This window comes from Petromyzon marinus, chromosome 64, assembly GCF_048934315.1.
Source record: "Petromyzon marinus isolate PM22_M1 ecotype Great Lakes invasive population chromosome 64, UKy_Petmar_22M1.pri1.0, whole genome shotgun sequence".
NCBI classification, from domain to species: Eukaryota; Metazoa; Chordata; class Hyperoartia; order Petromyzontiformes; family Petromyzontidae; genus Petromyzon; species Petromyzon marinus.
The window spans coordinates 1897296-1924785 of record NC_133730.1 but is presented as its reverse complement, the minus strand read 5'-3'; the positions used below and the strand labels follow the sequence as shown (position 1 = coordinate 1924785).

Genomic DNA, 27490 nt, shown 5'->3' with positions numbered 1-27490 from the left:
GTTTGACTCAGCCCAGCATCCATTCCGAGGTCGATAAATAAAAGATTGAAAATGTTGTTGGAAAGTCAACAGCGGTTGTCGTACGGATAGCCTCGTGGAGATAAAAGCAGGAGCATGAGGCAGCGTCTCGATGCTTGCTTGAACAGGGAATCACTTTGACGATTGCAAAACACCGGCTCACCGTGCATCTGTCGTCTGACCAATAACCTCTGGAAACCTTTCACCCGTTGGACATCTCTCCACTTTGAAAGTTCGGCTGCGGCCCTGATCTCGAGTACAGGTACACGGTGATCGCGAAGTCCCACTCCGACGTGAAAGTATCTAGGCACGTAACGATGCATCGATTCGCCGATTTGGAAATAATTTCGGGCAATTCCGTGATTTCAGACTTGCATTTTAGACACAGACATGGAATATCCAAAGAAAAATTACTCGATTGTTATTTTTCTCAGATGGCTAGCACCTGAATTGGAGACCACCGTGGGCTAGCTGCTGTTATGATATCAAACTGTGAGTTGGCCAGGAGATGTCCGCAGAGAAATCGATTCTTTAATCCATATGTGCAACGCTTTGGTAATTACCCCCTCCTGTAACCGAGGTTGCCTCCACAGATTTTTCCAGCTTTCTCACACATGCCAAACACCCAACAATGGAATTTGCCAAACATTCCAACGCAGTGGCCCCCTGATGAAAAGAGTCTTGAGACTCATGATTTTGTGAAAATTTTGAAATATTTTATTATTATATCGATTAGAGAACGGAAAATAATCATAGCCACCTGTTATTGTCTAAACTCTTATCAGGATCATCCTGTACTCAGAGCACTAAAAGTAATCTGCTTTTTTTTACGTAAAACAAAAATGCTAAGATAATACGTATTGTAAGGGTTGTTTTATTTTATTTACTGGCAAAGGAATTACATTAATGGGGGCACAAGCTGAAAAGTCAGAGCAATTTTAAATTAACTGTGGTCAGTCTTTTATGTTTGTTACTTCCACCTCTTCTATGTAGCGATCTATTTATTATTTATGACATGTCTTCCGAGCTTCTTCTTCTCCTTATGCCGTTTCAATTCAATGTTTATTTGTTACACGGAAAAATCCCGTGTAGCCAGTTACCCAGTTAGTTTCGGTGGCAACTTGAACCGCAGCAGCCACTAACAATCGAGTTGATGTTGGGGTGGAGAGGAGCCCAGCCAGCAGCCAGCCAGGACTACTAAAGACATTTATTATTTTTAATGGTAGTATGGTTATTATAATTTAACGCGTAGGCCGTCGCGACCAATATTATCCATAATAGTGGTATTTGGGTGATATCGCGTCAATATAAATGCATCGTTAAGCCGATGTGCTGAACTAGCAATCAATTCACACGTTCTGTTTACGTGACAAACCTGACTAATCGGCTGTGTCGGGTGGTGGCGGGTCTAACGACGCATTTGTATTTACACGATCTAACCCCAAAAAAACCTATATTATGCTTATTATAATGCGTTAATCCAGTGCCGGAGTATCCTGGTAGCACAAGTAGCTACAAATTCTACGGGCCCCGCACTTTCAAGGGCCCCGCGCTAAATGATTTCAAGCTATCAATTCCGGTTCAGTGATTCTGCACTTGCTCTATTACTACAGTACTATACCGCCTTCAAATTTTACGAACGACCGGGTGTTTAAGTTTAGCGATTTGTCGTATCATCTGGCTGCATAGCAAATGAAAAAATACAATTACTTTACTATGCAAGTACAAATTTAGTTTTTGATTTAAAGCTTTCGTGACTGCAGTAATTCATATTCTTAGTTTTTTCGGTAAAGTCACGTTGAAGAGAAACAACAAAATAACAAAATATATATAAAACAATAAAAAATTCTCACGACGTTTCGACCATAACTCAAACGGTCATCATCAGGTGTGTCGGTTTGCATACATTTATTTCGAAAACGGCATATTTATTTATTTATTTATATATAAAAAAAATAACGTTTGCGTCACGCGAAACGATTGGCAGTTTGCCCAGGACTAGTCCATCTATTTTTTGAAAAGAGGAGGGGGGAGACGAAATTTGTTTTTATGTATGCTGTCTGAAAGCCACTGTAAGCGTGAACAATAAATCAAGAACTGAAATGATTTATCAAATCTTTCCAATGATTGCTAAGATAGAATCCATCTTCTCGGTTGAAATTGTCTCTGTGCTTGTATATGTGGATAGCCTCATGAACGAATCTCTCATGGAAGCCAGATGGCTTACAAAGAACCTCCGTCTTGGAAAAGTCAATGGCATGTGAGCCTACTGAATTAGAACAATGATCTGCTACGGCCGAGGTGTTGGTCCTACCGTGTTTAAGGTCTGCTTTATGTTCACGAATGCGGTCTGAGATATGGCGTTTGGTTTCTCCAATGTAACTACTACCACAGAGGCAACTTAGTTTGTAGACACCAGGGTATTGTATGTCCGGAATCACATCTTTTACAGACGGAACCAGATCACGGATTTTATGTAATGTGTTGAAACGGACCTGGATCTTGTGTTTATTCAAGATTTTGGAGATCTTTTTTGTGATCCCAGCAATGTAGGGTAAAGTGATGGTTTTGAAAGGCTCCTCAAGAGGGTTCTTCTTCATGGTTTGAGTGATAGCTTTGCGGATTGTATAGTCGGAGTAACCATTAGCCCTAAGAGCTTGGTGTACGTGCTTGAGTTCACTGCTTATGTGTTCTTGGTCGGATATGCATTGGGCTCTATGATACAGAGTCTTGATGAGAGAATTCTTCTGTGATGGATGGTGGTGGGAATCCGGTTTCAGATAAGCATCCGTATGGGTAGCTTTCCTGTAGACAGAGTGGCTCATTGAACCATCAGGTCTCTTTTTAATTAGGACATCCAAAAAAGGTATCTTGCCATCTATTTCGACTTCCATGGTAAATCTGATGGCTGGGTGTATGGAATTGATGTGTTCATCAAGGACTAAACACTGAGGTACCCCCCCTGGTGAGACACTGTTTAACCAATACATACTTCACTTGGAATGGAACTTTCTACAAACAAACTGAGGGCACCCCAATGGGCTCCCCCCTTTCTCCAGTTATAGCTAACATTTTCATGGAAAAAAAAAAATTTGAGACTGACGCCATCCAGACTGCCACTCTGCGCCCAACCTTATGGAAGAGGTACGTGGATGACACTTTTGTCATCTGGCCACATGGCCGGCCTGCTCTAGACCAATTCTTCGACCAGTGAACTCAAGCACGTACACCAAGCTCTTAGGGCTAATGGTTACTCCGACTATACAATCCGCAAAGCTATCACTCAAACCATGAAGAAGAACCCTCTTGAGGAGCCTTTCAAAACCATCACTTTACCCTACATTGCTGGGATCACAAAAAAGATCTCCAAAATCTTGAATAAACACAAGATCCAGGTCCGTTTCAACACATTACATAAAATCCGTGATCTGGTTCCGTCTGTAAAAGATGTGATTCCGGACATACAATACCCTGGTGTCTACAAACTAAGTTGCCTCTGTGGTAGTAGTTACATTGGAGAAACCAAACGCCATATCTCAGACCGCATTCGTGAACATAAAGCAGACCTTAAACACGGTAGGACCAACACCTCGGCCGTAGCAGATCATTGTTCTAATTCAGTAGGCTCACATGCCATTGACTTTTCCAAGACGGAGGTTCTTTGTAAGCCATCTGGCTTCCATGAGAGATTCGTTCATGAGGCTATCCACATATACAAGCACAGAGACAATTTCAACCGAGAAGATGGATTCTATCTTAGCAATCATTGGAAAGATTTGATAAATCATTTCAGTTCTTGATTGATTGTTCACGCTTACAGTGGCTTTCAGACAGCATACATAAAAACAAATTTCGTCTCCCCCCTCCTGTTTTCAAAAAATAGATGGACTAGTCCTGGGCAAACTGCCAATCGTTGCGCGTGACGCAAACGTTAATTTTTTATATATATAAATAAATAAATATGCCGTTTTCTAAATACATTTATGCAAACCGACACACCTGATGATGACCGTTTGAGTTATGGTCGAAACGTCGTGAGAATTTTTTATTGTTTTATATATATTTTGTTATTTTGTTGTTTCTCTTCAACGTGACTTTACCGAAAAAACTAAGAATACAAATTTAGTGTTTTAATATTTACGTGTTCTTTGAAAAAAAACTTTAGGGCCCCTTTATAACATATGCTACAGGCCCTGCACTAGCTTCGTCCGGCACTGCGTTCACCGACATTCCCTTGCACGCGTGCAGCGCAGTGATGGGATCTCCTGCGTCTCATGGCACCTCTGCGTGACGAGCGAGGCGCGGCACCGCCAGAGGGGGCAACGGCCTCGCCCCGGGGCTCTCGCGCGTCCGTCTGGCTCGGGGACTGCGCGCGCGTTACCCTGCCAGGACTTTAGTTTCTCCTTCCGTGGCACTTGAGGGCGGCGTGGGTCGTGCTGATCGGCGATTGTCCCCACTCTAATCCGCCTTTTCATTTTGCCCAGACGAACGATCGTTAATGGTGTGTACGTGCAGATTTGTTTGGGTTGCATTTTTGGCCCCTATTTCTTTTGGGGGCGGGGGGAAGGGGGGTGGAAGGCGCTCGAGTCCCATCGCTCCGACTGAAGTTGGCTTTGTGCACACCCCTGCTGTGCCCTTCCCTTGCCCTCCCCTCCCCTGCCAACCCCTGCCCTCCCCTGCCATGTCCTCCCCTGCCATTCCCTGCCCTCTCCTGCCACTCCTTCCCTCCCCTGCCCTCCCCCCTCGCTCGTCTACTCAGATCCAAATTCTTACCAAGGGCCCCCAGACCTTGGTGGACAAGGTGCCTTTGAATGGCCACTCTCGGACCAGGGAAGCTGCCGTGCTGGACTTGCAGTCCAGGGGTCACCGGTTCTATTCGTTATCATGGCATGGAGATTAAAATAAAGGGGCGCATTTCTTAAATCCCCCCGCCGCTGTCCACGCAGGAGTATCAATGGTTCCACCAGAGTTAGTCAATCGGCAGGCCCTGTGTCTGTAAAGTGTGACGTCTGGTCAGCGTGTCGGCTGTGATACTCTCTGGAGCCGGCCCTCCAGAGCTCCCTCGAGTGGAGGCGCTTCCGCCAGCAGTGGTGTAAGCAAGAAATTGCAGGGCTGCGTCTTTTACCTTTTATGTTTACCAGAGTGGTCATTGCCCACAGCTACGATCTACTGCTGAATGAAGCCGCGTCCAACCCTCGTGGTTCCCGCGACGCGACAAAGCCCGATTTAATCGCGGGCGATTAAACGGGGGCCGTCAGTGGCGTTGGCATTGGTGTTTGCGACACGGCCATTGTGAACCCCCATCCCGGGCAGAAGCCCGGGTACAGCCGTTGGCTGGCACGGCGATGACCCAAACCCATCTGTTTGCAGACTCCACGGTCCATCCCGCGGACACGGATGACGTTCCGGTGCATGTTACTGAAACAGCGATAATGTACGTACGTGGGAATTCGTCCTCCCACCCCTACCCCCCCCCCCCCCAAACAAAAAGCCTGGAATGTGTATGGGGGGCCAGTTGTTCCGCAAGATGTGGTAAAGGTAACAAATGTGCGTGTGCTTTGTTGCTGTTCCGGACGCGGCCGTCGTTATCTGTGCGGCCTCGTTGGTGCCACGCGGCAGGTCGCTGTGCCCTCTGGCCGCGATGGGCGGCTCATGTAGCCCTTGGGAGATTAAGGGAAAATGCGCAAATTCACGACGATTTACGCGAATGTAAAGACAGCCAAAGGTCCATTTACGTTTTATATTACCTTTCGTTGCATTTTACTGGGTAAGGCCCACTCGAGCTACATAGCTCTCTTTGAGAAGCGACCTGGCCACAAATGATAGCCCAAACGAAGTGGCTTATAGCGTGGCTATTTATTGCAGCCAAAAAGGTTTAACTGACGTCGAATCTAAATGTGGAGGGGAAACCCCCCACGGGGAGAACACGCAAACTCCAAATATACAGGCGTCATGGTTGAGATTTAACCCACGACCTCCTGTATGCCAGGCGAGGTAATTCACATCTCGCCTTCGCGGCGAGATGCTAGTACAACCCGACAGCGTCGGGAATGTTTACCACTATTCAAACACCAATTAAGTCGTTACACGCTACATACGCCTGATGACTGGTAAAGACATCCCGCGTGACAGGGTGCTTAGTTCAATTACGATAGATATCTCGTGTGGGTGTGTGCATTTGGACAAACGTATCCCCTATGAAGTAGAAACTTCTGGTTCTGATTAGGAGAGAGAAGTTGTTTATGTATGCGTGGGTGTCCCTGTGACGCACAGAGTGCTGACTCAAGTTAAGATGGAAATCTCTTGTGTGTGTGTGCATCTGTCTTTGTGTTTGTGTGCGGAGCGGTGGCGCAACGGTTAGCGTGCAGCGCTACGAACCCGGCGACCCGAGTTCGATTCCCCCACACGGCCAACACCAATGACGATTATAATAAAGCGGTCATGGGCCTCCCCTAGGTCGACTCAGCTTCAAATGAGTACCTGGTGCGATGTGTAAGACAAAGGCGGCCGGGAGTGGTGTTGGCCACCCACCCCCTCGCGTGCATTTACAGCCTTCATAGGTGCTACTCGCTAACAGCACTTGCTCCTACAGCCTGCTAAAGGCTACATCTTTGTGTGTGCCCCGTGTGATGTGGAGAGAGCTGCTTCACATTTAGATCGAGGACCTTGATGCGAAACAGAACTCACAGCCGTCAATGGGTGAGCACTGTCCCACGAATCACTTGAGCAGGGAGTCGCGTTTAATTCCGGCTGTGAGCGTGCCCGGACATTCTGAACTCTGCGTTTCTCCCGCAGTAAGGGGGGAACCAGATTCCCAGTGAAGGAAATGTGAAGTCACTTCCCCCATCCTTGTTTTGTGATTTAAATTGTTGAAAGTTCCCCCCCCCCACCCCAGTTGTGTTCTGGTTGTGCCGTCGCTACGACTGTCAATCACTACTACTATCAATCACTACGACTGTCAATCACTACGACTGTCAATCACTATGACTGTCAATCACTACTACTGTCAATCACTACTACTGTGAATCACTACTACTATCAATCACTACGACTGTCAATCACTACGACTGTCAATCACTACGACTGTCAATCACTACTACTATCAATCACTACTACTATCAATCACTACTACTATCAATCACTACGACTGTCAATCACTACGACTGTCAATCACTACTACTATCAATCACTACGACTGTCAATCACTACGACTGTCAATCACTACGACTGTCAATCACTATCACTACTACTATCAATCACTACGACTGTCAATCACTACGACTGTCAATCACTACGACTATCAATCACTATCACTACTACTATCAATCATTACTACTATCAATCACTACGACTATCAATCACTACGACTGTCAATCACTACGACTGTCAATCACTACGACTGTCAATCACTACGACTATCAATCACTACGACTATCAATCACTACTACTATCAATCACTACGACTGCCAATCACTACCACTATCAATCACTACGACTGTCAATCACTACGATTGTCAATCACTACGACTGTCAATCACTACTACTATCAATCACTACGACTATCAATCACTACGATTGTCAATCACTACGACTATCAATCACTACGACTGTCAATCACTACGACTGTCAATCACTACTAGTATCAATCACTACGACTATCAATCACTACTACTGTCAATCACTACGACTGTCAATCACTACGACTGTCAATCAGTACTACTATCAATCACTACGACTGTCAATCACTACGACTGTCAATCACTACGACTGTCAATCACTACTACTATCAATCACTACTACTATCAATCACTACGACTGCCAATCACTACCACTATCAATCACTACTACTATCAATCACTACGACTATCAATCACTACGATTGTCAATCACTACGACTATCAATCACTACGACTGTCAATCACTACGACTGTCAATCACTACTAGTATCAATCACTACGACTATCAATCACTACGACTATCAATCACTACTACTATCAATTACTACAACTGTCAATCACTACGACTGTCAATCACTACGACTGTCAATCACTACTAGTATCAATCACTACGACTGTCAATCACTACCACTATCAATCACTACGACTGTCAATCACTACGACTGTCAATCACTACGACTATCAATCACTACGACTGTCAATCACTACGACTGTCAATCACTACTAGTATCAATCACTACGACTGTCAATCACTACCACTATCAATCACTACGACTGTCAATCACTACGACTGTCAATCACTACTACTATCAATCACTACTACTATCAATCACTACGACTGCCAATCACTACCACTATCAATCACTACTACTATCAATCACTACGACTATCAATCACTACGATTGTCAATCACTACGACTATCAATCACTACGACTGTCAATCACTACGACTGTCAATCACTACTAGTATCAATCACTACGACTATCAATCACTACTACTATCAATCACTACTACTATCAATCACTACTACTGTCAATCACTACGACTGTCAATCACTACGACTGTCAATCACTACTACTATCAATCACTACTACTATCAATCACTACTACTATCAATCACTACGACTGTTAATCACTACGATTGTCAATCACTACGACTATCAATCACTACGACTATCAATCACTACGACTATCAATCACTACTACTATCAATCACTACGACTATCAATTACTTCTACTATCAATCACTACGACTATCAATCACTACGACTGTCAATCACGCGTCAACCCGGCCCAGCGGCTATCACAGAGCTTCTGCTGAGATTCCTTTAAGGGATCGCTCTCCCCCCCCTCCCCCCTTTAGTCGACTGTGGATCTCTGTAGCAGTCAGAGAGGGAAAGGAATCCGTCGGGACACCGCTCAGGACCGGGAATTTCACCAAAACGCGCGGGGGTTCCTCCGTTGTGCCGCGTTCCTCGGCGGCACGGGGCCCTCCGCTCACTTCTGTCTTCGCCACGATCCCTCGTCGCACGATGAACTTTTCATTCTCCTGCGTTTTCAATTCGTTAGTTGTGATCGAGTACATTGCTGCCAGCAGGGCAGGTAATTGGGTGCTGACGTGGGACAACTTGGACACAGCCCGGTTGGAAATAATGCTGTGAAGTGACGCTCCCACCAACTTGACAAACCGAGAATGATGCATTGTACGTCTTCTCAGTTACTTGTGGCCGCCGTTCGGGAACGTAGCAAGCGACAGCTGACACCAACATCGCTTTCATGCCTCTCGAGTCCCCGCCACCCGGCCCCCCCCGCCCCCCCCCCCATGTTCATGTTTTCAGACACAACTCTAGCCGGCTGCAAAAGTCGCGCGGCAGGGAGTCCAAATTCCCCGGGACGATGATTTCGCCTCTCAGGATGGAGGTCCGAATCCTGCGTCGTTATCATTCGGGCTGACCAGAAACATTCTTTATTTGGGGGAGGAGGGGCGGGACAGACGCTGGCAAAACTCACACAACTTGAAATCGCGTGGTGGAAATGCCGCTTTCTGACGTAATCAACTCTAGCTGTCCGTCAGCTCAAGTTCCAGGAGAAGTCGGGCCAACTGGAGTCAACTTCGGTCGAGTTGGCCGTCGACGGACGTGAAGTGCAAGTGATGGAGAGGCCACTGTGGATCTTGCGCCAGGCTAGGTGCACTTTCAGGGTCACGTGGAGTGGCGAAGGCTCGTTAGCAGGTCACCGCCGGACAGACCAGAGTGTTGTGTGTTCACTGCCTAGGGCTGACTGCCAGAGGCATCCCCTGAAAGCATGTAATGATGCGTTGATTTAAAAAACATTTGACAACACACAGTGGCATGCATTGCATGTACAATGGCAAACCACTGTGGAATAATACTTCTGCATAAGGTAGAAGTATTTTACCCAAAATGCATGCAGTAGTTCACGGATGAAAATAAATATCTGTTCCAGGAATTATTACCGATACAAATTAAATGCAGGTGATACAAACAGAGCACGTCACGGAGGGAGACAGAACAAACGGGAGAGAAAGAGAGAGAGAGAGAAAACAAACAAAATAGGAAACAAAAATGACACGGGAAAATTACCTTTTGATCGTCGCTTCTCACCTCCTGCTGTGGAGCGGGAGGGCCGCTGTCAGCAGCTGCCAACAGCTGCCGACAGCTGCCCTCCAGTAGTAAAGCGTCATCCAGGAGCCAGGCCCTGCCGCAGACGTCTCCTGCCAAACACGTCGGTATGCCCAGCCCCCTGCCATGTGCTCAAATATTGATACTAACGCAAAGAAAATGGTTAAAGTAATTTACGTGCCACAGCGATGTGGCCCTGCTGGTTTCAAAAACAACCTGCCAGCCTTCTTTCCTCCTCGCTCGGCTGACCCAGGCGGCTCCCTCACCCTCCCCCCTGGATGTCCAGGGGGGAGGGTGAGAGGCAAGTTACACATTGCGTTTTTCTTTTTTTAAGCAGCAAAGCGCAATGAGGTTGGAATGTACCCAGAGCGCGATACATACGAGCCCGTAATTCTCTCAAATTAGCGTAATTGAAGTGAAAATTGATAAGGAAAATATGCTGCTTCCTAGCGTTAGTGCGACAGGGGGCACAGGACGGGGGGTCTCCACGCACAGCGGAGTTGAGGTTCGGCCTCTGCTCGGCGTCACCGAGATGGATCCTCGATGGGACAGCAGCGGTGCCCAGCCGTGCTGGACATCGCGGGGCGCACGGGACGCTGCCGATCACCGCGCGCCGATAACAGATTTGATTTTTCCCTGCAAGCGATGCCAAGCAATCGTCTGATCGGGTCAAAAAGGCGGCCGCGTTCGATGAGTCACGAACTTCAACTTTAGACAGTTGTGTAATGGGCCGAAAGCAAAAAAATATATAAAGGTGATGTTACGAAAGACAAAAACAGTGTAGCATCTGCAGCCAGGGCCGTCCCTTGCGGGGGGTGCAGGACCCGGGGCAACTCACACCACGTGGGCCCCCCCTCGATGCATTAAAACTAAACCGGAAACGTTACATTTGACAGCACTACGTTGAAGCACGCACGGGGCTCCCCAAAGCACGGGGCCCGGGGAGGTCGCCCCAACTCGCCGTGTACCCTAGGCACGACTCTGTCTGCAATGGTTCCGTCGGAATTTGTCCAGCAGCGCTGTGGACAACCAGTAGGTCCGCGGACCACAGGCTGGAAAGCACAGATCTAACACGTAACAAGAAAACAACCCAACACAGTCCTCAAGCATGCGGTGGCTTTAAAGGATGTTTTATTTTTTAATAATTGGCGACGTTTCAGGCGATGATCCTTCTTCATAGAACATAAACGGAGAAGCCAGAGAGATGGAGTGGATAGTAAAGGTTTGGATACTGCACTTAACACTTTGAGGCCTGATGAGAATTCAACGTAAACACATGTTTAATGACGATCAGTTTCTTGTTGTTGTTACCTAACAGTAGCTATTGAGCTCCAGGCAAACCCTTTAATAATCACGGCTGCCTGCGTGCGGTGCGAAAGAAGTGCAACATACATACACAACGACTAAATATTCTCACTAAAATTGAGTGAGTATACTCATCACTAAGAATTATAAGAACAAGGTGGCCGAGTGGAACAGCAGTTGCACGCTGCCTCCATGCTCATTGTCTCGTGGTTTACTTTTGACATTGAAACCAATTTACTTAATTCATTCATGAACTTAACTTGCAACCAGCTGAGGGCCCGTTGAGAGTAACGTTGCATTCGAGGGAGGCCGTGCTGAACGTAAGAACATTCATACACTAGAACGTGTCTTTCTGAAACGTCAGTGACAAAGCACGTCTCAATAACAATCAGCCTCGCTTGCATAACGCCGTTCAAATTATTTAATTTCCAGATGGCTGAGCGGCTGATGGGATATATCAGGGGCGGAGCCAGGAGGGGTGACAGGGGTGACATTCTGCGTGTGAGTGTACGACACTCGGTCTGGCGGACTCCGTGCAACTGCATTGTCAGAGTGTGTCGCCAACCGATGGCGTCTAGTTCAACAGCCTGACTCTCTAATCATTCTTGAAATCAAAATTTGTTGAATGTCACCCCGGCCTGAAATCCTGGCTCCGCCCCTGGGATATATGGAACTTTTTTTTTTGCATTTTATATTTTTTTACGTGGAGGAACAGATGTGTGAAGGCGTCCAATCGTCTGGTTAATAATAATAAAAAAAATTAATCGCCATCGCGCGAGTCCCCCACATGCGCACTCGATGTTCTCCCATTTCTCGGCGTCCACGCCAGTTCCCACCGGTCATTCCGTGAACCGCAATCGGCAATCCCCGTCAGGGTCCAAGGAACGTTGATGCATAGAGAGAGAGAGAGAGGAATGGGGGGGGGGGGGTATAGAGGGAGTTTTGTGAATCGTGCTCAACGAGAAGTTCTCGTCCCACCCCTCCCCACCACTTCCCACGGGCACGGACAGAGAGCCAGAACGACGGACGGATGAGCGGACAGACGAACGGACAGAGCTATCGCGTGAATGCTTTCAACCTCCGCACGCAGAGACGTCACCGTACGCCACTGTACATTGCGAGCAGCCCCACGGGATGGAATTCATCACTCAGCGGCGCGGGTCTCGCCGTGCGTCCTCTCATCCCTGCGAATATTTCCCAGGACCCCCCCCCCCCCCCCCGTTTAGTTGGAATGATGACGACTGCGTTGGGGGGGGGGGGGTGGATGGGAGGGGGGTGCACACAGCTGCTACTGCTGCTGCCTTTAAAACTCTTTCAGAATTAAGCCTTCGCAGACGGGACATGAAATAAATAAAATAATCCAAAATAATAATAATAATACGAACTCATAACAACAGGGCCAAGTCAGACTGCTGCTTTTTTTTTTTACATTTGCAGATCGGGTTGCGGAGAGTGGTGGGGGGGGGGGGGGGGGGGCTCCGGCGTTGATGTCACCGCTGCGTCTGGAAGCGCTTATGGGACTGGAGGGGTCGCGGGGGTGGGGGGCATGGAACACTGGGCTGATACGATCTGCTGACAGAGAGTTTGTGCTCACTGCTGCATGCTGCAAGGAGGAGGTGGTGGTTTGGGGGGGGGGGGGTGCGGGGGCCTTCTGAATTGCATTTTATTTTAAATGAACACGTATGTTTATTTAGTTACTTTTTGTGGAAAAGCTGAGTTTTCTAATAGAGGCTTTACTTGTTCCCACGGCAAAAGCGTTTAATGAGATATCACCAGCACGTGTATCTGGCATGATCAATTACACATTTACATCGTTGAAAGTTCGGACTCAATTTCGTCTATGTTCCAAGAGTGTTCTTTTTCTGCCATGATGGGAATAACCAACATCAAAATTTCCCCCCACACCCCCACTACTCACAGATTAATGCCCGCTTGCAAGGCCAGGTGCTGAGTCACCTTGCACGCCCCAAGACAAGATAATACAAACACACGCACAGCAGCAGGGTGAACCTGCGTCTGGACGCAAACGCGGTCGGCGTGCACCTCAATGTCCAGAGGCCCGAGGTTTTCCACGGAAAGGCCCCCAAGTGGGCCGCGATGGAAGCACGCGCGGGCGAGTCGCGGGGTCCACACTCGCCTCGGACGCCCTCACTCCCCCTCCAAGCTGCTCACGGGGTCATCCGCTCGGCTGCGTCTCGGCGTGGGTGGCGTGTTCGTGTCACGAGAGGCGTGGCGCGCGAACCGTCCCTTACGCTCCGCGCTCGGGAGGACGTGCCTCCCCATTGGCACGACTGGCCACGGACGGTGCGAAATCAATTTCGATTTGAAGCTTTTCGTGACTGCAAGGAATCGTCTTCTTTGGTTCTTTCGGTAAAGTCACGTAGAATGAGAATAACATAATAAATTGTTAAAATAAAATAACACAATAAAATTCTCACGACGTTTCGGCCACTTGTGTTGTGGCCGAAACATCGTGAGGATTTTATTGTTATTTTATTATTTTATTCTCATTATACGTGGCTTTACCGAAAGAACCAAAGAAGGCGCGAAAGAAGTTCAACATACATACTGCATGCGTACGTGCGTGCGCTCGGAGCACGTTAAGTGTTTCGCGGAGGTCAAATGTCAACGTTTTCACGTGAAACTCGATACGCTGCTCCTCCGAATGTAGGCCCTCTCAGCGACCCTTGGATAAATGTTCAACACTTGAAAATGTTTTTTTTTTATGTAAGGTTCTGATGTAAGAAATGTGTACTGTATATGTTTATATACGGGGCGCCACGGTGGCTAGGAGATGTTAACTACCTCGCTAGGTATACAGGAGGTTGTGGGTTCGATCCCAACCCTGACGCCTGTTGCTGTATATTTGGAGTTTGCATGTCTCTCTCTCATCATCATCACGGTGGCTAGGAGATGTTAACTACCTCGCCTGGTATACAGCAGGTCGTGGGTTCGATGCCGACCCTGACGCCTGCTGTATATTTGGAGTTTGCGTGTATCTCTGCCCGTGGTTGAGTGGATTTTCCCCTTCACACTTAGAATCAACACCATGCGTTTAGAGTGTTTGGTTGCTATACATTTGCACACGATAAGCCGCTTCATAGAGCTATCATTTGTGGCCAGGTCGCATCTGAAAAAGAGCTATATAGCTCAGTGGGCTCACACTTTCAAGAGCTCACACTTTCAAGACATTTGGCGGAGAGAGCCGACAGGTTGTGGCAGTCTGGTGGCTAGCGTGCTTCCCGGGAAGCGAAATTTCGAGGACTTTTATCGATTCAACCTTTTCGCTCGTCGAGTGGCAATGCCCCCCGGCTCCTGCGGCGCCGTCCATAAGAGGAGGCCGCTCGTCCGCTGACGCCTTGCACCAATTGGACAATGTTGAAACCGTAGACGTTTCCCCCCCCCCCCCCCCCCCAAAGATTGTCACAAGAAGACCCACAGACTTGCACAGAGACCTGTGGACTAACGTGGCGACCCGCACACTAACATCGAAGCTCACAAACGTTAGGAGCCTTACACGGCACACTTGTCAATAGTTACAAAGTTATCCGTCTCCGAGCGGTGATTGGTGAGCATACTCTTTGGTTCTATTGGGTAAAGTCACGTAGGTGAAAATAAAATAACAAAAAATCACGACGTTTCGGCCACAACACAAGCGGCCTTCATCAGGTGAAGGGACGAGACTTTCTGGAGGACAGCGCTGGAGTGGAAGAAGCCACGCTTAGATCACGACCTTTAAGCTGTGTGAGAAGAAAAAGACCACGCGCCTTGACAAAGGAATTAGCATATAATTTAGCATTGAAATGGCTCATTGAAATAGCTAAGTTAAAGTATACACATCCGCAGAGGTACCCCTTGACAAAGGAATTAGCGCTGCTTGACAAAGGAATTAGCATATAATTTAGCATTGAAATGGCTCATTGGTGAGCACTTTCACCCTCTCAGAGGGCCACCGTGCCGCTTTGTTCCAAAAAGTGTGGGGTGACACTCACGTCTCTTGGCAGTCTTGAACCAGTGGTGGAAATTACACGTTCATATGGAGGGTTTCAGTCTGTCCATGAGGCATTAAACTCCCCGTTAATTGACAGCTACATTGCATTCGAGTGACGAATGGTAAGCTTCCCTTTCCTTTCCATAACCCAGTCACTGATGCCCTCCTGTGGTAGAAATAATAATAGCGCATAATATATTTTCTTTCACGCCATAGCTTTAACATTTTTATAATTAGTTTATCTTGGGCTAGATTGTGGAGAGATGTATTTTGTTTTACCATAATCTGACAGAACAAATAAAATAAAATTGTCACGTGGGAAATTATACAAATTGAGTTGGTTTATCAGAAAACCCGAAATTATCGCTCCTAACGACATTTTGCACTCCAAGTCCACTATCTTAGTTGTCGATATGGACTTAATTCGTATTTTTTCTAATTAACGTGTTTTATCTTGACTTAAAGCTTTCGTGACTGCAGGAATTCATATTCTTTGGGTCTTTCTGTAAAGTGACTTTACCGACAGACCCAAAGACTATAACGTGTTTTACTTTCGGCGTAATTACCCACAAGCACTGCTGCACGCTCCTCTGCGCACCTTTCTAGCTTGTGTTCCATATTCTTTGTAATAGAACAGTGTCAAGTTGTACCGCAGCGGAAAGTCATTCGCTCGCGCTCCTAGAGAGAGCACGACTCAAGTGGCACGAGGAACAACAGACGAGCGGAGAGGTAGCCACGTGATGAGCCGGCGCCAACAATTTCCCGAAGCTCTGCGGTCCAGTCCTCTATACATTGAGGTGTTAACATGTGGGAGGAAACCGGAGCCCCTGGAGAAAACACACCCATGGCGTGAGGGGGAAACACTCTATCCCATACGTATGCATCTTGAAGTTTCTTTCGAACGGTACGAAGCCAACAGTGCTAATCATCGGAACAGGTGGAAGGGCACATTTCTGCCATTCTCCTAGCAAGACAGGCTAATGGCACCTCGACACGCACGGGGAGTAGTATCGCAACGTCTGTGTGCGGTGATCCACCAATCCTTGCTGCTGCTGCTGCTGCCTCCACAGCACTTGGTTACAGGTAGCCACGTGCAGCAGCGCAGCCACCTCCGCGCGGCTCACGTTCACATTGCGCGCAGGGTGATGTACACCGGTAGCAAAAGACAAAAAAAAACCCCGCTGTCAATTGCCAGTCAGATGGCGAACAACTGAATAGTCATCCGAGCACGACTTGACTGAGTTGACGGGGCCAACAATTTTTCGGCCTGGCCGTTGCATCGGTGCCTGCGTGCGCAGCGAGCGCGATTTACAATCACAATATGGATATGGTTACGTTGGGTATGCTCGAGCTAGCGGGCTTGCCATACGTCGGCTTTCTGGGAAGGTTTTTTTTTTGTTTAAAAAAAAGCGTCCGTGTGTTTCCACATGCCCTCGTGTGCACGTGTCAGCGTCTCCGTGCCGGCGCGAGCCACTCTCCGCGCGTCCTTGATCCGCGCGCTCTGCGCCCTCGCGTTTGAGCTGAACGCATGATTTTGACATTATAAGTCGGGTGCAGCATTTCCAGTACCTTTTTTTTTTTATTCCCCAGGACGACTGTTCATCATTAGACGGAGCCCCCCACACACCCCACCCACCCACGGCCTCGCCGCCACCCCCCGTCGGAGGGATAACTTGTTAAATTAGTACCACGTGCCCGTGTATTTATTCATGTTGTTCGTGTGTGTGCGTGTGTGTGATGTGGGCATGTAACGTGTGTGCGTGTGCCCTGGGGCACGCGGTAGCGTCGTGGTTTTAGCGTTCTGCGCTACGGATTCGGCGACCCTGCTCCCCACACGTCCTCCTCCTCATTCTCTGGGAGAATTAAAAGCAGAAGGGGCAAAATAGGAAGGCAAAGACGGACGTAGTGGTGTGGTGTGGGTGGGTAGGAGGGATGACTAAAAGTTCTGGACATAGCTTTGCATGGGGGAGCACGGTGAGTGTTGGTGCGGATAGCTCCCAACAAGATTAGTGTCGACCTACAAAGCTGGGGAGTGTCACGGTGAAGACGCCGTGGAGCTGTCCTTGCACGCAGCACGGCGATCTGTCGACGATTCCTACTGTTGTAGGCTTTCGGTTTATTTCCTGAGGTTACACGGATGGTGATGTCGTTCAGCCAGCCGCCCGGCTATTTTGCGCGAGAGATCCGCGGTGGTTGCTGCGTTGCTGCTACTACTACAGCAGCAGCAGCAACAGTACAAAGATAAAGCCGTCGACAGCGCAGAGAACGAGTAAAGCAGCAGGGCCCATAAGGAATATTGCAACAACTTACAAAAGGAGACTGCCACATAAAGAGACAGCTGGCTGTGCGTGCGATGCTTTTCAACGATTAATGTCGTTCACAATTATGAACTGCCCAAACACGCACGACCGTTACGTCGGAGACACGCTGCCAACACGTTTTTGGTACTTTTCATTCTCCTCCTCCCCGCAGAGTTGTGTTGGCGAGTTAAACTCGCGATGTTCGCGTCTGCTTCTTTGTTGACAGCATGCCAGCCAGCTCCGCTTGGACAATGCCGGGGTGAACAAGGCGGATCGTCACTGCGCGTGTCCCGGGGTGATCGGGATGTGGCCACCGTGCCGCTCCCAAGCTTTGGAACGCTTTGCTGACAAGGCGATCGTAGCCTTTTTGCGATATTTAGGGTTTTTTTTTCACGTCTTCGTTACAAAAAATAAAATAAAAAACGCGAGCCCGATACGGCACGCCGAAAGGTTCCAGCGACGGTGGTACAGAAAGTTCGCGGCAATCCATTCCGCCGCGACGGGACCACACGGCGGAGAAGGGAAACTCAGCTCTGTCAACTCACCTCTGTAAAGTCACCTCTGTAAACCGGCCTCTACCCCCCCACCCCCACCCCAACTAGTCCGGGCCATGTACCCTGCAGGTTCAATTTAATTCGTGGCTTTCCATTCACGGCGGTGGCGCATTGGTGGGACCTTCGGATGAAACGGGCCCACTTTACAAATTTACATTCTAATTATTATTGCGTGATTTTTTTTTCTGCCAGCAAGGGCTGCTTTTGTAATTGATGTCGGTATTCACGGTTCGATTGGTGAGAATTGCTCTTGAGAAGCCATCCTTTCGGGATAGCCGTGGTGAGGAAGGAGCAGCGCAGGCTACGGGCTATGCCGAACATGACGCGTTCCTAGGAGCATTTCTCAAGGCAAGCCGGGCACTCAGAATTCATGCGAGCAGCAATTATTAATCCATCATTCAACATTTTCTGGTTCGTTTGTATGTAGAATGGCGGTGACGTGTGACGGGTGTGGGGATAATTGTCCTGCCCGCTGTGCTTGCGATACAATCTTTACACCGTCAATGTTGTGATTTTATAAAAATCAAGAACGGTCCGTGAGCATTTAGTCAGTGCTCTCTTCCCGTTTACAGCTCTCTCTTGAACCAGTGATGGAAATTCCGCGTTCATATGGCAGGGGTGCGTCATAGGACAACCACCGTTGGCGTGTCGACAGAGTGGTACTAATTTTATCGACCCCGCGGAGATGATGGGCTGAGTCAACCCCCCAACCGGGATTTGAACTCGGTCAAAATCCTTTTAAACGACACTTTCGTCAATAACAGATGTTACCTTTCTCGCCACTCTCGCACTTGAAAAGACTTCATTTTGCCCAATCAAAAGCAATTGCCCTTGCAGAGTTGAGTGGCTCTCAGAAGGGGCATCGGGGTTGTTACTTGTCCTGGGAGGGGTTGATTAGGGGGCAACCCGACTCTGGGCCTCCCTCATCGCCCCCCCCCCCCCCGACTCACTTTTTACTCAAATAGCTACCGATGTTTTTAACCCCGTATAACGATAACATGTAGGCATATAACTACGGGGCCTTCCATAAATGACGTCACGCACCTGGGGGGGGGGGGTCAGACATTTGTAACGATGTGTGACGATGGGGGGGGGGGGGTTGAGAAATGTGACGTCACATCAAAATGCGCAACTTTAAATAAATATAGAGAACACGTTCTACTTAATTAAGTAGACTTTTTAATAAATGCTTTCTCCTACAACATCACAGTGGTGCAGCGCCACATTAAACACGTATTACAATGAGAATAGTTTAAAGCGATTTGAAGCATGTTTTATATATTTTATGGGGTGGGGGGTGGGGGGCAGAGCTTTGTGACGTCATATTTGAGGGAGGGTCTGACTCTTTGTGACGTCGTGTGACGAAGGGGGGGGGGGGGGGTAAAAAATCGTCCAAAATCGCGTGACGTCATCTATGGACGGCCCCTACACTGTATACATTACTCTAGTTGCACCGTGTATTGGGTGTAGAGAGGAAGACAGTCTCACGGCGATGATATTAATAATGAATAAACAGATAAAAAGGTACCAATACTCACATTTAAGTTACCGTGCGTATTGCTTCATGCCCCCTCCCATGGGATGGATCGCCACAGCGCGATGGCGCTCGATCGACGGTGATAGCCAGACGCCGTCCTTCCTCGAGCACGGTCCGCGGTGCACCGCAGGTCACTTTTTAACATAAATATTTTTGTACAAGTAAAATGTTCTTAACGTTTTGTTCCTTGTTTCACTCCGTTGATTCGAGGCCCCCCCGTTGTGGCCGGTCTGCCCCCCCCCCCTTTCCGTGCGTCGTCGCACCCACGGCCCCCCAATCCCCTCACATCGTTCCGCCCCAGCGGAATGAACCCAGTCCAACGACCCCGCTGGCTTTAAATTTCGATTTAAAGCTTTCGTGACTGCAAGGATTCATCTTCTTTGGTTCTTTCGGTAAAGTCATCAGGTGAAGGCCGCTTGTGTTGTGGCCGAAACGTCGTGAGAATTTTATTGTGTTATTTTATTTTATCAATTTATTATTTTATTCTCATTCCACGTGACCCACTGGCTTCGTTGCGCGCAACCAAAGTGTTGCCCTCTGGTGGCGATGGTGGTGCCGTAGGCGCACGTGAACCCCGCTGCCACGTCGAGTGCAACCATAGAACACAAACACGCGCGAGGCGCTGTACGCACGCGTGCGTCCAACTTCCTTCGCACCGTACGGAGGCGTCGGCACTTGCGTGGCATCCGTTGTTGTGTTGTGCCACGGTGTGTCTTGGTGGAGCGGTGGCGCAGCGGTTAGCGCTACGCTGCGCTTGCGAACCTGGCTAACCACGGGTTCGATCCGCGCTCACGGTCAACACCGGTGACGATTATCCGAACCGGTCCTGGGCCTCCCCTAGGTCGACTCAGCCTCAAATGAGTACCTTGTGCGGTTTGTAAAAACATTGCCACTGGGGAGGCAAAGGCGGTCGGGCGTGGTGTTGGCCACTCACACTCCTCGTGTGCCGTGCCGGCCTTCATAGGTGCTCGCTAACAGCACTTGCCCCAACGGTCTGTCAAGGCCATACGGAGGAGCTTTGTCTTTGTCTTATATGTTGTTGTTGTTGTTGAGCAATGTTGTGGTTGTTGTCGTTTGTTCTAGGCGTGCCACGGCTGTTCCTCAGGATCGTCATGCGACTGCAGTGGAGCGAAGGGAGACAAGGTGAGATGTTCAACTCCACCACCCTCCACCGGCTGGCCACTCGCTCCCAGCCTCAACCCCCTAGCACCGCAAGACATCTTCCATCATCCAAACGTCTCTCTCACCGGAGCGGACACGAGGTGTTGGCCAGACGTTGGACTACTGATGTTGTCGTATCGAGCTGGGAGCATTCAGTTTCCCGTCTCGCTGTAACCTGGCAGAATTCAGAGTATAAAGCGGTCACGGTGATTGATGAATCTGCGCTGATTCGCTCAAAGCTCACTCGCTCACCGGCGGTCAGTAGCCTGCTCGTCGCTCTTTTGTCGCGACTACCGTGGTCACCGCTCCCGTGGGTCTCGCTCATTGATCTCTCCGGCTCCCCAGGTAATCGTTTCCACCCCCCCCCACCACCACCAACCAGTGCCGGATGAAGTTAGTGCGGGGCCTGTAGCATGATGTTATAAAGGGGCCCTAAATTAAAAAAAAACGTAAATATGAAAACACACAAATGTTTTACTTGCACAGTAAAGTAACTGTATTTTTCATTTGCTTTACAGCCAGATAATACGACAAATCGCTAACCTTAAACACCCGGTCGTTCGCAAAAGTCGAAGGCGGTATAGTACTATAGTAATAGAGCAAGTGCAGAATCGCTGAACCGGAATTGATAGCTTGAAAGCATTTAGCGCGGGGCCCTTGAAAGTGTGGGGCCCGTAGCTACTACTACATAGTAGCTACTACATATGTGTAGCTGCTACATAGGTAGCTACTACATGTGTACAGTGAGGGAAAAAAGTATTTGATCTGCTTATTTTGTACGTTTGCCCACTGACAAAGAAATGATCAGTCTATAATTTTAATGGTAGGTTTATTTGAACAGTGAGAGACAGAATAACAACAAACATATCCAGAAAAACGCATGTCAAAAATGTTATAAATTGATTTGCATTTTAATGAGGGAAATACGTATTTGACCCCTCTGCAAAACATGACTTAGTACTTGGTGGCAAAACCCTTGTTGGCAATCACAGAGGTCAGACGTTTCTTGTAGTTGGCCACCAGGTTTGCACACATCTCAGGAGGGATTTTGTTCCACTCCTCTTTGCAGATCTTCTCCAAATCATTAAGATTTCGAGGCTAACGCTTGCAACTCGAACTTTCACCTCCCTCCACAGATTTTATATGGGATTGAGGTCTGGAGACTGGCTAGGCCACTCCAGGACCTTAATGTGCTTCTTCTTGAGCCACTCCTTTGTTGCCTTGGCCGTGTGCTTTGGGTCATTGTCATGCTGGAATACCCATCCACGACCCATTTTCAATGCCCTGGCTGAGGGAAGGAGGTTCTCACCCAAGATTTGACGGTACATGGCCCCGTCCATCGTCCCTTTGATGCGGTGAAGTTGTCCTGTCCCCTTAGCAGAAAAACACCGCCAAAGCATGTTTCCACCTCCATGTTTGACGGTGGGGATGGTGTTCTTGGGGTCATAGGCAGCATTCCTCCTCCTCCAAACACGGCGAGTTGAGTTGATGCCAAAGAGCTCTATTTTGGTCTGATCTGACCACAACACTTTCACCCAGTTGTCCTCTGAATCATTCAGATGTTCATTAGCAAACTTCAGACGGGCATGTATATGTGCTTTCTTGAGCAGGGGGATCTTGCAAGTGCTGCAGGATTTCAGTCCTTCACAGCTTAGTGTGTTACCAATTGTTTTATTGGTGACTATGGTCCCAGCTGCCTTGACATCATTGACAAGATCCTCCCGTGTAGTTCTGGGCTGATTCTTCAACGTTCTCATGATCATTGCAACTCCACGAGGTGAGATCTTGCATGGAGCCCCAGGCCGAGGGAGATTGACAGTTCTTTTGTGTTTCTTCCATTTGCGAATAATCGCACCAACTGTTGTCACCTTCTCACCAAGCTGCTTGGCAATGGTCTTGTAGCCCATTCCAGCCTTTTGTAGGTCCATTATCTTGTCCCTGACATCCTTAGTGAGCTCTTTGGTCTTGGCCATGGTGGAGAATTTGGAATATGATTGATTGATTGCTTCTGTGGACAGGTGTCTTTTATACAGGTAACAAGCTGAGATTAGGAGCACTCCCTTTAAGAGTGTGCTCCTAATCTCAGCTCGTTACCTGTATAAAAGACACTTGGGAGCCAGAAATCTTTCTGATTGAGAGGGGGTCAAATACTTATTTCCCTCATTAAAATGCAAATCAATTTATAACATTTTTGACGTCCGTTTTCCGGATTTTGTTGTTGTTATTCTGTCTCTCACTGTTCAAATAAACCGACCATTAAAATTATAGACTGATAATTTCTTCGTCAGTGGGCAAACGTACAAAATCAGCATGGGATCATATACTTTTTTCCCTCACTGTAGCTACTGTTGCTACTAGGATAATGAGATACTGAAAAGTAGAATATGCTACTTTTGCTACGAGGACCATCCGGCACTGCCACTAACCCCGGGGCAAGCTCCGCTCTGCAAAGTCGCGTCATTGAGCATTGAGTTCATTTGATTTGTTACACGGAAGGTGCTGATGTCTTTAATGCGCATAAACCATCATCGCGAGAACTCCGTTCATCCTCACAGCAGAAGCACTGACCGTTTCGTCTTATCCAATCTGCTGTGTTCAACCACCACACACACACTCGCTCACTCGGCCACCCACCCACTCTCGATACTGCAGCTCACACCCACCCGCTCGCTAACTCACCAACACTGCAGCTCGCAAACAATCCGTGATACGCTACAAATGTTGTCGCCGCCTGCTAATCCTCTGTTGCATCCGTTCAGCTGTGCGCATCGCGCACAGGCATGCACTCTTCTGCCTTAACTACCGACCCAGCTGCAGCTCAGCCCAAACAGCCAGTATCGGAACAACCACAGCAAGCCCACATCGAGTCGTCCAGGCATAGCAGGGTCTCAGTGCCACCCTGCGTCTTCTGTCTGCCCCAGGTCGTCGCTCACCCCCTCCCCCCGCCTCCCACCTCTCAGCCGATGACTTCCTGCACCGACGAGAGAGAGAACAAAAAACCTCACGCAATTCACTCGACGTTTTGCGATGATCAAAAGCGGCAAATGGAAGTTTCCCACTAGCTCGCCTCCCAGGGGGAAATCGGGCAAAGCCAATTAGGGATAATCGCAACATGTAAGGCTGGGATGATGGACTCGAAATCTATTTAACCACTTTGGTGGAAAGCGAGGGCCGGATTTAGTCAATTGGGTCGCTTCGCCGACTCCCAATTTGCCAGAGGCAAACGTGAAACGCGACAGGCTCGGCCACGGATGTTGCTCGTGGTGACGGTGGCAAGTCTGGGCCCTTGCCACACTTTGGCAGTGCCTTCGCTTCGGGCTAAGGCACTGCCAAGGGGGAGCCGGGCAGGACACTGGGCCAGCCGGGATTCCCTGGGGAAGTGGGGCCCTCCGGCTCCCAGATCATCGTTTCCACCCCCACCCCCACCACCAACCCTTAGGCGAGCTCCGGTCTGCCAAGTCGCTCCACGGCTGCGTGATTGAGCGTTCAGTTCGTTTGATTTGTTACGCGGATGGTGCTGATCTTGTTAAGGAGCATAAACCATCATCGCGAGAACTTCGGTCATCCTCGCAGCAGCAGTGGCTTTTGGCTGCCCATCCAACTCAGACTGCGGTCACCGCATCGCGTGGCGCTTTCAGATGCGCTTCTGCGGCCGTCTGAAACGCTCTTTCTTTCTGATATTAGGAAGCCACCGGGAGCTATCATCAGTGGGGAGTGATATCTGAACCTCTCCTGGGCATCCCGTTGGTCAACTCAGCCTTCAATGAGTACCTCTTGTGGTGTGTGAACATCGGCACTGGGGAGATGAAGATTGCCTGATGTAGTGTCGGCCACACCATCCCATCAAGTGCCATGCCCAGCTTTGAGAGGTGCTCATTAACATCACTTGCCCCAGAAGTGTGTACGAGGCTGTACGGGGATCTGTGTCTTTGTTGTTGTGTGGGTGTGTAGGGTGCATCAGGCCTCCCAGGCCTGCAGGGACCTCAGGGACTGCCAGGATTTTCAGGGCCCGAGGGCCCACCTGGGCCAGAGGGCGGCAAGGCAAGTGAAATTCACGACCCACACCCCGCAGACCACGGCACAACACACCACATCACATGGCGTCATACCATGATACCTCTCATCATACCACGCTCCATGCTGCACTGCCTCTCATCGCCCAACACCACACTCCGTACTACACTACACGTGACCATCCAACACCACACCATACCACCACTCATCACGCGCAGAGCTTTCAAAGTACCGTGTTGAGGTCTGAAAGTATTTCATTTGCGAGAAGCTCAGCTGCTGCATTGTCCCGCGGAGCTCAGGAGGAGGCGCATTCGTTAACACTCGCACAGCAAGAACCGGTTCATGGGAATGTGGACGCCCAACATTAAACGAGTGCGGATCTGTTGCTTGTTTGCTCCGCACATGACACTCGGGACTCGGCTTGACGTTGGAATTGTGCTTCTGCAGGGCGACCAGGGAGACACGGGCCACGCTGGGCCCAAGGGCTTCAGGGTGAGTTCCTCCCAACCGACGCGCATAACCCGTGACCCGTGACCCGGGTGCTGCCAGCTGCACCTCTCCTCCCCGCCACGCCAGTCCTGCGTCACAAGAGCACTCCCATGCAGCAGCGTTCCCTAACTGCCTCGCCTAGTAGACAGAAGGTCGTGGGTTCGATCCCGACCCTGACGACGCCTGCTGCTGTATATTTGTAGTTTGCGTGTCTCTCTCTCCCGGTGGTCATGTGGGTTTTATCTCCCGGTCCTCTGCTTTGTCCCCTTCCACATTTTAGAAACATGCATATAGAGTATCTTGCTGCCATACATTTCCACGTGATGAGAAGCCACTTCGTTGAGCTATCATTTGTGGCCAGGTCGCTTCTGAAAAAGAGCTACGTAGCTCAGTGGGCCTTACCTGCTAAAATACAAATATTTTCACGAAAAAATAACACTACAGGATTAATTTTCTCATTCGACTCTATTTTAGGGTCAAATAAATATCTTACTATCTCGAGCCCTATAATTACCCTTATCTCTGATTATCCACAGTTATTTTGCCATCCCGATTTGCATAACGGCTCCCTGTTATCTGGAGTTGTTTTTCACGGATAAGGGGAGTTACGCGACAAATTCATCCCAGTGTCATATTCATCCTATTTCCATATGCATTCCATATTCGTCCAATTATCATATTCATCCCATTACCATGTGCACACGTCACCATAGTCATCCCATTACCGTTTACATCCCATTACCCGGGGGCTTAATGACTAGCCCACTTCTCCACGAATGCAATTTGGAGAAAATGACCACACAGTTGTGATCAGACAGGCGCCGAACGACACGGTATGCGTAGGCCTTCACCCATCCGCGAGAGTGTCTGTGTGTTGAACCTCTTTTGCACCGTACGTAGCCAATCACGCTAATCTGAGGTGCTGGAGAAGGACACCAAACAGTTATAAAGAAACAAGTTTCCATATCCGTATCATTTCCTTACGCGGCAACGATGGCCATTATTACCGATGATAGGAATGAGAGTAATTTCAACTCGTAACATGCGGCACTGCACAGTATCCGGCTCGCTTCGCGAAGAGCCAGCGAGGGCGACTCGCAGACGCGTGGAGAAGGAGCCACAGGCGAGCGGGCAGGGTAGCAGCAGAGGCCGGCCGGGCAGGCGGGCAGGCGGGCAGGCGGGCAGGTGGGCGGTCGTCTGCCCTTGTTTATGACGAGCGGCTGCCACGTCTCCGTTGCGCTGTTCCGAGGCATAATTATGTTTGTAGATTTGCACCGCGTGCATCCCATTACCAGGCGCGTCTGGTTTCCGCTCGCCTTGGCACGGCACGGCAAGTCATAACCAGGCCAAATGTAATTTTTTTTTGTTTAAAGAATGGAGCAAATAAAACGCAGGCCCCGACGCGAGCCCAGATCCTCCCCGTGCAGGTCAACCAGGGCGAGGCCGTTCCCCGTTAAAATCGTCGCGTCGCCCGTGGGTTTCCTCCAGGCGCTACGGTTTACACCCACACGCGTAAACACCCATTCATTGGCTGAAAACATCTTGAGATATATATGTCGAGGACTTCAGAGCTCAGGCAGTTGTTGGAGCTGGCTGACCGCCTGGCTGCCATACAGACTGTCTGTGGTTCCTCAGCGATTGTAAAATGCAATTTGCATGAACGACTCGATATAAAACTGAACATTTCTTCAGCTGGCTGCATGGAAAGTCTGAAAGCTCACGAGGGAGGAGAGGCTGCCATCTCTCTGTCGGGAGCAGGTGTGGCACTGGCGAGATGTGGGCGCATGCTTGCGTTTGTGTGTGCATGTGTGTGCATAGGTGCTCGCTAACAGCACTTTCCCCTACAGTCTGTTGAGGCTATACGGGGGATCTTTGTTTTTTTACGCAACATATGTGTGTGCGCAAACTCTGACTTCATTCTTTTGCCACACAGGGAGCACCAGGAACCCCAGGGTTTCCAGGGACACCAGGCATGCCGGTGAGTGCCACATCGCACCGCACATCATCAGTGAGAGGAAAGG

General features: G+C 49.0%; 1 protein-coding gene across 1 annotated transcript in view; it reads left to right on the top strand.

Moving 5' to 3' along the window:
- LOC116956299 (uncharacterized) overlaps positions 1-27490 on the top strand; it is a 112818-nt gene that overhangs the window by 24182 nt on the left and 61146 nt on the right. The window contains exons 2-5 of the mRNA XM_032977803.2: positions 20889-20948; positions 24918-25007; positions 25428-25472; positions 27403-27447. Coding sequence (XP_032833694.1) covers positions 20889-20948; positions 24918-25007; positions 25428-25472; positions 27403-27447 — 240 coding nt within the window. The remainder of the gene's footprint in view (positions 1-20888; positions 20949-24917; positions 25008-25427; positions 25473-27402; positions 27448-27490) is intronic.